This window comes from Microplitis mediator, chromosome 6, assembly GCF_029852145.1.
Source record: "Microplitis mediator isolate UGA2020A chromosome 6, iyMicMedi2.1, whole genome shotgun sequence".
NCBI classification, from domain to species: Eukaryota; Metazoa; Arthropoda; class Insecta; order Hymenoptera; family Braconidae; genus Microplitis; species Microplitis mediator.
In genome coordinates, this window is record NC_079974.1 from 15556409 (window position 1) to 15572010 (window position 15602).

At 32.0% G+C, this 15602-nt stretch overlaps 1 protein-coding gene across 12 annotated transcripts in view; it reads left to right on the plus strand.

The window, feature by feature from the left end:
- The window catches only part of LOC130670179 (spectrin beta chain), a 29542-nt gene that overhangs the window by 940 nt on the left and 13000 nt on the right, over nucleotides 1–15602 (plus strand). For 11 of the 12 annotated variants that reach the window (XM_057473431.1, XM_057473419.1, XM_057473421.1 and 8 more), the window contains exons 2-3: nucleotides 8171–8360; nucleotides 9103–15101. In XM_057473431.1, the coding sequence (XP_057329414.1) occupies nucleotides 8225–8360; nucleotides 9103–15101 (6135 nt within the window). In that variant the 5' untranslated portion in view covers nucleotides 8171–8224. Of the gene's footprint in view, nucleotides 1–7236; nucleotides 7530–8170; nucleotides 8361–9102; nucleotides 15102–15602 lie in introns of those variants that run through there. The other variant, XM_057473420.1, reaches the window with a different exon arrangement.

Consider the following 15602-nt stretch of genomic DNA (forward strand, 5'->3'; position numbering starts at 1 on the left):
CGTCTAATAATTTGATATTGAAAGGAGAGACGTCAAAAAATTTTTTGATTTTTATAAACAAGTTGCTTGTAAATAAAATGTAATTTTTGTAAAATGGACAAAAAGTTTAAGATGTGAAATTTACGAGTGTGAAGGTATCAGACATGAGCCAAATTCAAAATTATGAATAAATTGAGTAAATAATTAAAAAAATAATATTTTGAAAAAATGCTATTATTAATTTTAAAATTTTTTAAATGCGCATTTTTTGAAAATTTAATTTGATTAATTATTTACTTTATTTATTGATAATTTTAAATTTGATGTCTGCTACATTCACCCTCATGTGAAATTTTCATGATCCTGAAGGTAGCAGACAATGACCAATTGTTGGATTTTTTTTACCAATTTAATTTTAAAAAAAGAAAGGAAACTACAAATATGCAGTAGGAAATTTAAAAAACTACGGGTGTAGTTTTTTTTATTCTTTTTTTTTTTAATTATTAGACGTCAGTCAATTTCAGTATCATAATAAATTTTTGATTTTTTTTTTAAATGACAAATTATTGAAAAAAAAAATATTTTAAAAAATTGCACCTGTAGTATTATTAATTTACTACATGTGCATATTTTTAGTTTTCTTTTTTTTTTTTTAATTAAATTAGTACAATAAATTTAAAAATTGTTGTGTCCGTTAACTTCAAATGATTCAATCACTTTATATATTTACTAATACATATATATGTGTGAATATATAAAAATATTTTCAAGATGAGAATATTTATCAGCGGTAATTGCGCATTTAATCGATTATTTTTTATTTTACTTCTCTATTAGACATTTTTCCAAGTATTTTATTTCTGATATTTTTATAATTTATTTATTATTTATCAATATATTTACCTATTCTTATATTATATTTTTTTTTTTTTATGTTAATAGTTGAGCTCGTATCCGATAAATTTACTTGAATATCTTTTACCTAGAGCATTGTTAATCACTGAAATATTTAAAAAAAAAAATACCTAAGGGAATTAAAAGACGAAATTGTTTACTATTACGAAACATTTTATGTTCGTGTAATATATGCGTGTACGTGTTACCGTTGATGTTTCATGCTCAGAATCAATGAATAAATTATTAAACGATCGGAGAAACAAGTCATCGGCTTTTTTTTTTATCTATATATTTTATTATTCTCTGTAACTGATATTATTTGAATTAAATTGAAGCATTTTTATAAAATCTCGATATATCACTTGTCAGTATCGTAAACACGAGTTGTTTATTTTAAAAATTTAAAATTTAAAAATAACTAGTTACCGTAAACCTTGAAATAATAGAGTAATACAAATATTTAAATACAATACCGGTTTGAAATTTAATATTTTCATTACAATAAGTATGTTTTCATTTTATCTATAATTACTTTTGTTATTTTAAATTATCATAATTATTAAGATGTTGAGATAAGTGATAAATTAATTGTTATCTTTGTTGAACTGATGACTTTTTCTCAGTATTTAAGACTAAAGAAAAGTATATTGAAATAAAATAAGCAATTGGATAAAGCTAAGACTCAAGTATCGCATTCCATTGCATTTAAATGTATTCCAAAGTGAAAAAGTTTACGAAGGAAGGTATAAAAATAAATAAGGAATGAAAAGTTTTATTTTTAGAATTTTAGGGTTTGTTGCACTTAATAAACTGCTTTCGCACCTTTTTCTATTCAAAGTTTATGAAAATCGAATTTTTTCAATTTTCAAAAATTCATAACTCAAAAACTATTGAGGGTACATTCGGAAATACTCTAGTTCTAGTGAGAGCTGAGCTTAGCGAAATTTCATAAGAGCAATTTTTGTTTTTACGTTGCTCAAAATATCTAAAAAAAAAAAAATATCTGATCGCCAAAAAAATATTTTTGAAACAATTTGCCTTGAAAAAATTGAATTTCCAGGTTTTCAAAAAACAAAAAAAGCGATATCCGGATTCGATGGGTCAAAATACATAAAAAAAAAAACCTTATTTTAGGCGGGGAATCCAAAATATATATGGAAAGGTAATGCAGTGCCTAGACTAAATTAAATTATTATTATTTTTATTTAAAAATAATTATAACAAGTGTGGTCATTAAAAAATGTATTATTTATACGTACAAATGTAAACAGTATAACGTTTCACAAACCACACCTTTCTTGTAAGGTTTTTTTTTTTTATTTAAATAAATTTTCTCCATGCTTTATCATATTTTTCACGGGTACGTAAACCCGCTCCACTTTTCCCCATCGACTCTTTACGTGTACTTTTAACGTTACTTGTCTACTAGTCAACGTTAACACGATACAATTATACAAGCTTATTATATACTTATATGACCACGCACCCTTTTTGTTTTCTGCCCTACATTTTTTTCAATCCCCTTTATTTATATATTTTATCTCAGATCCTGTTGATTAATTACGTCAACAGACTAACAATCTTACAATAAAATAAAATAAATTCACCAAAAGTAACAATGGACTTAATTACTTTTTTTTTAATTACAGTTCTTTTATTTTTTAGTCTTTTTTGTTATCACTTCCGGAGTAATGCGAGACTATACATAATTCCACTTCAAGTAAATGACGAAACTAACAGTCCAGATCAGTCGACCGTAAATTAACGTAAATGCGGACGTGACGTAGCCCCGTGTTGGGTTAGAATCACTACATCATATAGCCCATGTTCCGTTAAGACTTATTCTTCCCTGCATCGCTTTTAATTTTTTTTTTTTTTTTTTTCTACTCCAGAATAGGGAACGACCGCCTGGTATCCAGTTTCTTTAAAATTACTCTACACGTAGAGAAAAATATTGTAGTTTCTACTATGGCCGGATTGTAATTATTACAATAGCAGAACTTTTAACTGTAATTATATTCATATATTAACAATTTCAATATGTATAGTGATTTCTATCATGTGAGATGGTAACCATTACCATTTTCCGTTAGTAACATTAACAATTTGACGCAGTTTCGATTAGTCGTTTTTAATACCAACTAAGATAGTACTCTCCTAATAGTAAAAATTACTATATACACTGTAAAAAATTGGGAGTGAATTCAGAGTGATTATGGATTTTAATTCAATCCGAATTCACTCGGAGTTCCGAAGTTTTAAAAAAAATCACTTTGGAGTGAATTTTACTCCAAGTGGATTAAATAAATAAACAATTATTGGCTACGGATTTACTCCGCGTTTACTCCGCTAATTTTTTACAGTGTAGCATAGGAGAGCTTACTATATTCACGTAATAGTTTTTATTACACTGTAAAAAATTAGGAGTGAATTCGGAGCAATTACGAATTTTATTTAAATCCAAATTCACTCAGATTAGAACTTTTAATATTTAAATAAACTCTCTTTCGGACTGAATTTCACTTTGAACCGTAGTTTCATACTAAAATAAATTTCTCTTTGAAGTGAATTTTACTCCAAGGGGATTAAATCAATACACAGTAATCCGTTCCGCATTTACTCCGGATTTAATCCGTGTTTACTCCGCAAATTTATTATAGTTTAAATTAACATAATAGTAGATATTACACTGCAATAGTGAATATTAAAAATTTTTTTTCTCCGTGTAGCAAAGTAATCAGAATTTTTCAATATTAAACCTTTCTGATCAAAGTACACTTGAATAAAGAATAGCCAATGAAAAATTACAATTGAGAGCGTCGACAGAGCCAAGAAGGTCAGCCCAAATACTTGAGATTGACCCTTAGCCGCTCAGTCGTGACTTCTTACTTATTCATCATCACTACATTGCTTTTATAAATTCCTTTCTTTTGTCTCTCATGCGTCTTTATACTTTTTTACTTTGGTTGTGTCCAAGTAAGAGAAAGTATTAACGGTTAACGACCCTGAAGACGGGCTATTTTTTATTTTTTTCTTAAGTTACTGTCTTCCTTTCATTGCCTTACTTGACTATTGAGTATTGAGCTAAGCGACCAGTTGTAGTCGTCGGTGTCACGGCGAGTTTTCTGCTGGGGCTAGAAGACGTGGTACAGGTGTAGGTATATTAGCACATATGAATGATGTGACAAAAAAAGTACTTATTGTGAGTATTAGCGAAGTGGTAACATGGACAAGTATTAGTGCATGTATAGGGAACACACATAAGTAACCGGCGCCGCGTTGACTGCATCGGAAAATCAATAGTCGTAGTTTGTGTGAGTGTGTCTCGTCTCACCTTGGTACCTTAGGGTAAGATGGAGAGTAAAAAGAAGTAGACATGAACAAGATTTTTTTTTTCCTTAATTATTTCTGTTGTAATTTATTTAAAATAATAAATTACTTCTTTACTTCGATAATTTACTCCTATTTAAAGTTGCGAGAAATTTTTTAATTTAAAATAAAATTAACTTGGAATATTTTAAATTTATTGATTTTGTAAATTTTAATTTTACTTTAGTTATGAAAGATTTTTTTAGTAAAGAAAAAGTAATTAAATTTTGAAAAATCATATAAACTATTTATATAAAAAATATTTCCATGATAACGATGATAAGTAGTGATAAAAATTAAATATTTATACAGATTAGATTTGTAAATTAGAATTAATCTGACAATTAATTAATTGTTTTTTTTTATATTTTATATTAATTATTAAAAGAAATTATTGTTCTATAAAATGATTTTTAAATTTATTTTATTTCATGGCTGTAATTATGAATACTTTTTTTTTTAATTTAATCAGTTTTTTTTACCAGTAAAAGAATTACTGTTGTAATTATTTACATTAATTTATAAATAAATTGATTATTTACAGGCTTATATTGATTGAAATCAAATTTCAATTAATTGTAGCGTGTAAAAAGTTCTATGAAGAAAAGAAAACTTGATAGTCTTGATAAAAATAGTTTTGATATCATCAGAGTGACGTAACGAAAATAGAATACAGAAAGTGAAGAAATAGACTAATAGATCCAAGAATTTAATTTGTCGGAAAGAAAACTAGACAGTTAGTAAACTTAACCTTTACTTCCACGATTACGGTCTAGTGTCATTCACATCGTGATTCATTCCGTTACGCCCTCCCGGGCGTGTCTTCGCGTTTACAAACTTTCATCATCTTGTAACATAATGAGTCGCGGCTAGACTGTGCAGCAAGTACTTTGGTCATGAACTGAACCAAGAGATACATTTTATGTACTTAATATATTAAGTTTACTCTCTATTAAGTATGACGCCACTTATATAATTGCTTTAAATTCAATTACACTTATAATGTAACTGAATTACTAGATCTATCATTCTACTTCATTCATATATTTATATACTCTTGACTTTTACCATTGGGATAATGTGTTTTTTTATTTCTTCGGTAAACAATTTTTTTTTCTATCGTAATAAAAAAATTATGCACACTTCAAGCGCGAACGCGTATGTACTTACAATCGAAATTATTTTTTCGGTTAATTCACTCATGTTAAATCATCTCTACACTTTTTTTATTATACTGAAATGGGTTAAATTGTATATTAATCCAAAGATAATTTATTAAGTCGATTCATTATTCCATTGATTTAAAATTAATTATTTTAATCTAAGAAACCAGTGCTGTCAGTTGCGTATAAATCTTCGGAAATAAGATAACTAAAATATCAAATTGGCCTAATTTTTTTTTTTTAGCTTTGTATTTTTTCTCGCAAGAACCTTTTTGAAAATCGCTATCTAAATCCTTTTTTTTTTTTTAATTGTAATTAATAAAGAACTTGAAACCGGTAATTCATGAAAAATTTAGCTACCATTTATTATTTTTTTCTTTTTTTTTTCCTCCACTAACTACCGGCAACATCACTAGTGTGATCCCTAATAGTACAGTTTGCTTAGCAAAAGTTTACTTTACAAAAGTTTCCTTGAATTTTTCGCCAAATGTCTGTCAACTTCAGGCTTTTCCGTTTTTGACGACCATTCGTAAACAACTTTTGAAGTGAATTAGCATTCTAATTCGGGTATTAAATTTACGTCAAATTTCCTCTCAAGTTGTATACAAATTGTAGTCAAAAACGGAAAAGCCCGAAGTTGACGGACATTTGATGAAAAATTCAAGGAAACTTTTATTAGGGTTTTTTTTTAGTAACAAAAGTTACTTCTAAATTGAGGAAAAATTAACCGCGAGTTTTTCTTTCCAGCTTTTGCTGTCAAATTGTCAGCGAATTCGGGCAGCAAATTTCGGTAATGTCAATTGTCAAATTAATGTCAATTTCAAGCTTAAGTGGCTATTAGGGATATTGGGATTAAAAAGTAAAAATGCGACATTTAAAAAAAAGGCGGAATATTTAAAAAAAATTTTAATAATAAAAGTTAAACTGAAAGAAAAAACTAAAAAAATGGATTAAAAAATAAAATATTAATAATTATCATGAGTGATTGAGTCGAGCAATTTTGAATTTTCCAACATTTGTTTTATTAATTTGAACAATTATTTTTTTATTGATTAATTTGAAGTCACGGTAAATAATTTAAAATGCTGTACGTACTGATAATTTAATATCGTCAGTTGAACCTTGACTGGTACTTTTTTTTTTTTAACGATAATTGAAGATCAAAAATAACGAGTAAGTATGGGTGTGACATTAGCGGATCTTTAATAAACGTAAACGAATAATAATAAAATTTATGTTAGTAATCACATGGGTGATATTACTTTAGTACAAACGTCATTACTATGTGACCTAGATTAACTATAAACATTTGCCGTACACATTTTTAAAAGATTCATGAGCTTATGTAATACAATTAACTTTTATTTTTTTTATATATTTAATTAAAAACTTTAGTGTCGAATAAATGTATCAGAACAATACTATTATTCAATGTGAATTTAATTTGATTTATGTACTTTTATATAGATATCATAAGTTAATACAGATATCGTATCAGTATTTTTCAGTTAATCAAGATTTAAAAAATTTCTAGATTATTACTTACATAAAACTATTAAAATAAATTATTTAATTTGTCTCGGTAATTTGTAAATTATTATTTCGAGATAAAGAAAAAAAAAATTATGTAAAAAAATAAAAATACTTGAATTGAGTAAGTGAGGTCACTTGACGTTTCTCTCCATTTTTGTGTCATATAAAAAAAGTAGTTTTTCCTTGAAGAAATATCGCTTTGGCTTTTAAAGTTAAGACTCAGTCACTTAATGGCAGGAGGTATAAGAAAACGATGATGAGTAAAATACACTAGTGGCTATTCAGAGATGAGCAAAGAAACGACTGTGATATTTATAAAAAATATATGTCTATAAAGAGTTTAAATAAAAATATGAATTATTACAAGAACTGATGATTCGTTGTATCTTTGTAAGAAAAAAATTTTATTAATAGTTATCGTGTCAGACGTAATTAGTTTTAACCTGTGGTAGAAAAATTTAATATCGCTAAAATTTTTTTTTTTTAAACAAAAACTGATTATTAGTGTTTGCAAGTGCAGTAGTTTAAATGTAGGTGTAAAAATAGAAAATGCGGAACATTATATTATTTTTACGACCTCTAAAACAGGTAGGATAGAATTTATTAGTGTAGTGTATTCGATTATCTTAGCAAAGTATAATATAACGGCACACCTATAAGCCTAAGCATTTTAAATTGCCAGCACCGGTTGTATAGAGAAAAAAAAATTTTATATATATGTATATTTATGTGTGCGTGTGTATATTTTGTGGTTGTGATATCATAAGAGTGACGTAATCCCATCGTATGGTTGATGATGATGCTTTTATTTAAGAGAACGTTAAAGTGCCTACACATTCTATACTACACGCACGTCCAATACTCGCTGACATCGCCCTGTTTCACTCAATAATAATAATAATAATAATAATAATTATTATTATTATTATTATTATTATTATACTTACACTTGAGATAATTGAGAAAAAAATATATATATTTATTATTTATTTTTACATCCGAGTACATAAATTATAAATGAATGTAACAGTAATGTCATAGAGATTTAAATATCTCTTATTAATATTTAACTAAGATAAAAAAATAACATATTATTATATAATAAAACTGATACTTTTAAATTTGATTATTGATACGTCAGTTTTAATTATATTAATTATTTTTAAATGATAAATTATATTTTTGATTGTAGAATTTTTAAAAATTGATGAATGAATTTTTTTTGACAGGAGGCCCTTGGAAAAAGGGTTAAATAAAAGTGAGCTGTTGGTCCGATTGACAAAATGACGACCGACATCTCAGTGGTGCGTTCGGGATGGGACCCAACGCTTCAGCAAGAGATTGTCGACGAGTACGAATACGACGGAGGAAACTCAAGCTCGAGATTATTCGAACGATCGCGAATCAAGGCCTTGGCTGGTATGTATATATTTATATATATGTAACTGATTAAGAGTATTATTTAACAATATAATTACATCGGGTGAAACGTACAAAGTTTAAGATTTATTTATAAATTTATACGTACATCCATATATGAAAATATTATCATGTAGGCAAAAATAAAAACCACATCCTTAGATATTTTCTTATCAATAAAAAATCCAACGACATGGTCTAGAAATTTATTTCTTAAACCAGTAACGCACTAGACTTGATTGAGTTTACATTAATTACTTTTATTTATATTTTATTAATCAATATGAGCCAAAGATTATCTATAAGTGATTCACTTGAAGATTATTATGATAAAGTTGTTTTAGATTTACGGGGTAGTTTATTTTTTCCTGTAATTAAAATTTACGCCGTAGACGAAATATTAAACTGTAAAAAATCGGAAGTAAATTTGGAGTGATTACGGATTTTTTTTCAATCCAAATTCACTCGGAGTTTTGGATTTAAAAAAAAAATAACTCCGTATATGGAGAAAATTGGGAGTTTGCTTTTTGCAACGGAGGGATTTCGAAGTTTTAATATTAAAATAAACTCCCCTTCGGAGTAAATTTCACTCCGAGGGAATTCAATAAATAAACAGTCATCTGCTTCGCATTCACTCCGGATTTAATCCGCGTTCACTCACAAATTTTTTATAGCATAAAGATTTAAATTGCTTATGATTTTTTTTAATTTTTCAAAACTTATTTTATTTATTTTTTTTTAGGTGAACGTGAATCGGTACAAAAGAAAACCTTTCAAAAATGGGTGAACTCACATTTAGTCCGTTGCTCGAGTCGAATAGGCGATCTGTATGTAGATCTTCGAGATGGAAAAATGTTGATAAAATTACTAGAAATATTGTCAGGTGAACGATTACCCCGACCGACAAAAGGTAAAATGCGAATCCATTGTTTGGAGAATGTCGACAAAGCGTTGCAATTTTTACGTGAACAACGTGTTCACTTGGAAAATATGGGATCACATGATATCGTTGACGGGAATCCACGTCTTACTCTTGGTCTTATATGGACAATTATATTGCGGTTTCAAATTCAGGATATTACTATTGAAGAAACTGATAATCAAGAAACGAAATCAGCTAAAGATGCATTATTATTGTGGTGTCAAATGAAAACAGCTGGTTACCACAATGTCAATGTCAGAAATTTCACTACATCCTGGCGAGATGGGCTGGCATTTAACGCTATCATTCATAAGCATCGTCCTGATCTAATCCACTTTGACAAATTGTCTAAATCGAACGCTATTTATAATCTTAACAATGCTTTCAATGTTGCTGAAGACAAGTTAGGTCTTACAAAACTTCTTGATGCTGAAGATATATTTGTTGATCACCCAGATGAAAAGTCAATAATAACTTATGTTGTAACATATTATCATTACTTCTCAAAAATGAAGCAAGAGACAGTACATGGAAAGAGAATCGGTAAAGTTGTAGGCATTGCAATGGAGAACGATCGTATGATTCACGAATATGAAAGCATGACAAGTGATCTTTTACGCTGGATTGAGAGTACAATTGAAGCTTTGGGTGATCGTCGTTTCGCTAATTCACTTGTTGGCGTTCAGTCTCAATTATCGCAATTTTCAAACTACCGGACCATTGAGAAACCACCGAAATTTGTTGAAAAAGGTAATCTTGAAGTGTTGCTATTTACTCTTCAGTCTAAAATGCGGGCTAACAATCAAAAGCCATACACACCGAAAGAGGGTAAAATGATTTCGGACATTAATAAGGCATGGGAACGCCTGGAGAAAGCTGAGCATGAACGTGAGCTTGCTCTCAGAGAAGAATTGATTCGTCAAGAAAAATTGGAACAACTTGCCGCGAGATTTAACAGAAAAGCGAGTATGAGAGAGACATGGCTGTCTGAAAACCAGAGATTAGTTTCTCAGGATAACTTTGGTTTCGATCTTGCTGCTGTTGAAGCAGCTGCTAAGAAACACGAAGCCATTGAAACTGATATTTTTGCTTACGAAGAACGAGTACAAGCTGTCATGGCTGTTTCGCAAGAGCTTGAAGCCGAAAACTATCATGATATTCTTAAGATAAACGAACGCAAGGTCAATGTATTGCGTTTATGGAATTATTTATTAGAATTATTACGCGCTAGGCGTATGAGACTCGAGCTGTCACTTCAGCTTCAGCAAAACTTCCAGGAGATGCTTTACATTCTTGATAGCATGGAAGAACTTAAGCAGCGTCTTTTGACCGATGACTATGGAAAACACTTGATGGGAGTAGAAGATCTTTTGCAGAAACACTCGTTAGTTGAAGCGGATATTAATGTTCTTGGTGAACGGGTGAAGGCTGTGGTACAGCAAAGTCAAAGATTTTTGGAGCAAGATGAAGGCTATCGTCCTTGCGATCCTGCTATTATTGTCGAACGTGTTCAGCAGCTTGAAGACGCTTACTCTGAGCTCGTGCGTTTGGCAGTTGAACGACGGGCCAGACTTGAAGAGTCACGGAAACTTTGGCAGTTCTACTGGGACATGGCCGATGAAGAAAACTGGATCAAGGAGAAAGAACAAATCGTCTCTACTGGTGACATTGGACATGATCTTACGACTATCAATCTTCTTTTATCTAAACACAAGGCACTGGAGAATGAAATCCAATCTCACGAGCCTCAGCTTATGTCTGTAGCTGCCGTAGGTGATGAGCTGGTTCGCCAACAACACTTTGGTTCCGATAGAATTCAAGAAAGACTTCAAGAAATTTTGGCAATGTGGAATCATCTGTTAGATTTGTCAGCATTTAGACGTAAACGTCTTGAAGAAGCTGTTGATTACCATCAACTATTTGCTGATGCCGATGATATTGACATCTGGATGTTGGATACTCTTCGACTTGTGTCTTCAGAAGATGTTGGTAGAGACGAAGCAAATGTTCAATCATTACTAAAGAAACACAAAGATGTTACTGATGAGTTGAAGAATTATGCAACAACAATTGAACAATTACATCAACAGGCTGCTTTACTTGGTGAACAAGACGCTAAATCACCAGAAGTTCTCGAGCGACTTGCATCGATTGACTCTCGTTACAAGGAACTTTTGGAGCTTGCCAAGTTGAGGAAACAGAGACTTCTTGATGCTTTGTCGCTCTACAAACTCTTCAGCGAATCTGACGGTGTAGAGCAATGGATCGGAGAAAAGAACCGTATGTTAGATACAATGGTACCAGCTAAAGACATTGAAGATGTCGAGATTATGAAGCATCGTTACGATGGTTTCGAAAAGGAAATGAATGCAAATGCATCACGAGTAGCTGTTGTTAATCAATTAGCACGTCAACTTCTTCACGTCGAGCATCCTAATTCTGAAGAGATCGTTGTAAGACAGAATGAGCTCAATCAGAAGTGGGCGGAGCTTCGTGATAAGGCAGAAAACAAACGAGAATCATTGAACTCAGCTCATGGCGTACAGACCTTCCATATTGAATGCCGCGAGACTGTTTCATGGATTGAAGATAAAAAGAGGATTCTTCAGCAGACAGACAGCTTGGAAATGGATCTTACAGGTGTTATGACACTTCAACGAAGACTCAGTGGTATGGAGCGTGATCTCGCTGCTATTCAAGCTAAATTAGATGCCCTTGAAAAAGAAGCGCAGTTGATTGAAAAAGACCATCCTGAAGAAGCAGAACTTATTCGCGAAAGAATAACACAAATTCAATCTATTTGGGAGCAATTGACCCAGATGTTGAAAGAACGCGATGCGAAATTGGAAGAAGCTGGTGATCTGCACAGATTCTTACGTGATCTTGATCACTTCCAAACTTGGTTGACAAAGACACAAACTGATGTTGCCAGTGAGGATACTCCGACAAGTTTGACTGATGCTGAAAAATTACTTACGCAGCATCAAAATATCAAGGAAGAGATCGATAATTATATGGATGATTACACTAAGATGATGGAGTATGGCGAGCGATTAACCAGCGAAGCAGGAGATGGTGATACTCAGTACATGTTCCTTCGAGAGAGACTCAATGCTCTTAAGATGGGATGGGAAGAGTTGCATCAAATGTGGGTCAATCGACAGAATTTACTATCAAATTCATTGAACCTTCAGCTGTTCGATCAAAACGCAAGACAAGCCGAGGTTCTGTTGTCTCAGCAAGAACACGTTCTTGCTAAAGACGAGACTCCTTCGAATTTCGAGCAGGCAGAAAATATGATAAAACGTCACGAAGCTTTCATGACTACTATGGATGCAAACGACGAGAAGATAAATTCTGTTGTTCAATTTGCCACACGATTGGTTGACGAAGGCCACTTTGCTTCGGATAAAGTCAAAAAGAAGGCTGAGAATATTAGCGAACGTCGTAGCGCCAATCGTGAAAAAGCTAATCAGCTAATGGAGAAATTGAAAGATCAGTTACAGTTGCAAATGTTCTTGCAGGACTGCGAAGAACTTGGCGAGTGGGTACAAGAGAAACATATTACTGCCCAAGATGAGACTTACAGAAGTGCTAAAACCGTTCACAGCAAATGGATGCGTCACGAGGCATTCATGGCTGAAATAGCGAGTAATAAAGATCGGTTGGAACAACTTCAGCGTGCCGCAAATGACCTCATTCAACAGAAACCTGAACTTGAGAATATTATTAATCCAAAAGTTTCAGAACTCGCTGATCAATTTGAAGAACTTGAAACTACAACACAAGAGAAAGGTAAACGTTTGTTTGACGCCAATCGTGAAGTTCTTATTCATCAAACTTGTGATGATATCGACTCGTGGATGAACGAACTAGAGAAACAAATTGAAAGTACAGATACTGGATCGGATCTTGCTTCTGTAAACATTCTTATGCAGAAACAACAAATGATTGAAACACAAATGGCAGTTAAAGCACGACAAGTTACTGAGCTTGACAAACAGGCAGAACATCTTCAGACTACAGTTCCAGATGAAACGATGGAAGAAATAAAATGTAAAAAAGAAAAAGTTGCTCAGCGATTTGAACAGCTCAAGGCACCTTTGATTGACCGTCAACGTCAGTTGGAGAAGAAAAAAGAAGCCTTCCAATTCCGTCGTGATATTGAGGATGAAAAACTATGGATTGCTGAAAAAATGCCACAAGCTACAAGTAACGAGTACGGTAATTCGCTCTTTAATGTTCATATGCTGAAGAAAAAGAATCAATCACTTCGTACAGAAATTGAGAATCATGAGCCGAGAATAAATGCTGTATGTGCCAATGGACAAAAACTTATTGACGAAGGTCACGAAGCAACTTCTGAATTCCAGAGACTTATTTCTGAGCTTCACGAAAAATGGCGTGAATTGAAGGAAGCAATTAACGACAGGAATAATCATCTTCTTCAAAATGAAAAAGCCCAACAGTATTTCTTCGATTCAACCGAAGCGGAGTCCTGGATGAGCGAACAGGAACTTTATATGATGGTCGAAGATCGCGGAAAAGACGAAATTTCAGCGCAAAATTTGATGAAGAAACACGAATCATTGGAAAATGCTGTTGAGGATTACGCTGAGACAATCCGTCAACTAGGAGAGACTGCCAGGCAGTTGATAAATGACCAACATCCTCTAGCAGATCAAATTGCAGTCAAACAATCGCAAGTCGACAAACTTTATGCTGGTCTTAAAGATCTTGCTGGTGAAAGACGTGCTAAATTAGACGAAGCACTCCAACTGTTTATGTTGAATCGCGAAGTTGATGACTTGGAACAGTGGATCGCGGAGAGAGAATTGGTTGCCGGTAGTCAAGAACTTGGACAGGATTACGATCATGTTACCCTGCTGTGGGAGAGATTCAAAGAGTTTGCTCGTGACACTGAAGCCATTGGATCTGAGCGCGTGGCCGCTGTAAATGAAATCGCAGATTCATTAATTGCAACTGGACATTCAGATGCCGCAACAATTGCGGAATGGAAAGACGGACTCAATGAAGTATGGCAAGATCTATTGGAGTTGATTGAAACTCGCACCCAGATGTTGGCAGCAAGTCGTGAATTACACAAGTTCTTCCATGACTGCAAAGACGTTCTCGGAAGGATTCTTGAGAAACAAAATGCCATGTCTGATGAACTTGGACGTGATGCTGGTTCAGTATCAGCACTTCAACGTAAACACGCAAACTTTATTCAAGATTTATCGACACTTCAGAATCAAGTGACGCAGATACAAGAGGAATCAGCAAAACTACAAGCCAGTTATGCTGGTGATAAAGCCAGTGAGATAACTAATCGTGAAGCTGAAGTTGTTGCTGCTTGGAATAATCTCCAAGCTCTTTGCGAAGGCAGGAAAGCTAAACTTGAAGACACAGGTGATCTATTTAGATTCTTCAATATGGTAAGGACTCTTATGATTTGGATGGATGATGTCGTAAGACAGATGAATACTTCGGAGAAACCACGAGATGTATCTGGAGTTGAATTATTGATGAACAACCACCAGAGTTTGAAAGCTGAAATAGACACCAGAGAAGACAACTTGTTGGCTTGCATAAATCTTGGAAAAGATTTACTTGCAAGAAATCACTACGCCAGTGTACAAATAAAAGAAAAATTATCAGCATTAACAGATCACAGAAATGCTTTATTACATCGGTGGGAAGAACGCTGGGAAAATTTACAACTTATTTTAGAAGTTTATCAGTTCGCAAGAGACGCTGCGGTTGCTGAAGCTTGGCTAATTGCCCAGGAACCTTATCTCATGAGTCAAGAGCTTGGAGTAAGTGATTTATTTATTTAAATATATTATTTTTACAGTCATCAATTAAATCGCGTTATTGATTCTAAAAGGATATATTTTTAGTCCCTAAGTTTAAAACCAAAGGGCATATCATTTTTTTATCATTGCCAATCGTCTTGTACATTTATTTTATAGCTAAAAATAAAAAAAAAATTTAAACTTTAGAATAAGTCTACAATATAATTAGCAATTAAAAAAAAAAAAAATTATACGCCCTTTTGGTTTTAAACAGAGCGTATTCAGATCCTCCGCGCTGGCGTACTGGGGTGCCTGCTATATACCCGGGAAAATTTAAATTCATAATTGAATAAGTAAAAAAAAGGAATAACCAATAAAATTAAGGTATGAATTATCAAGTGTACTGATTAAAGTGAAATTTAAGTGAACAGATCTTAGTATTTCGATTATGAATGATAGTATCAATGTAAATAAAAAAAAAAATCGATCATTAATTAATAAAAAATATAAATGAAAATCGAT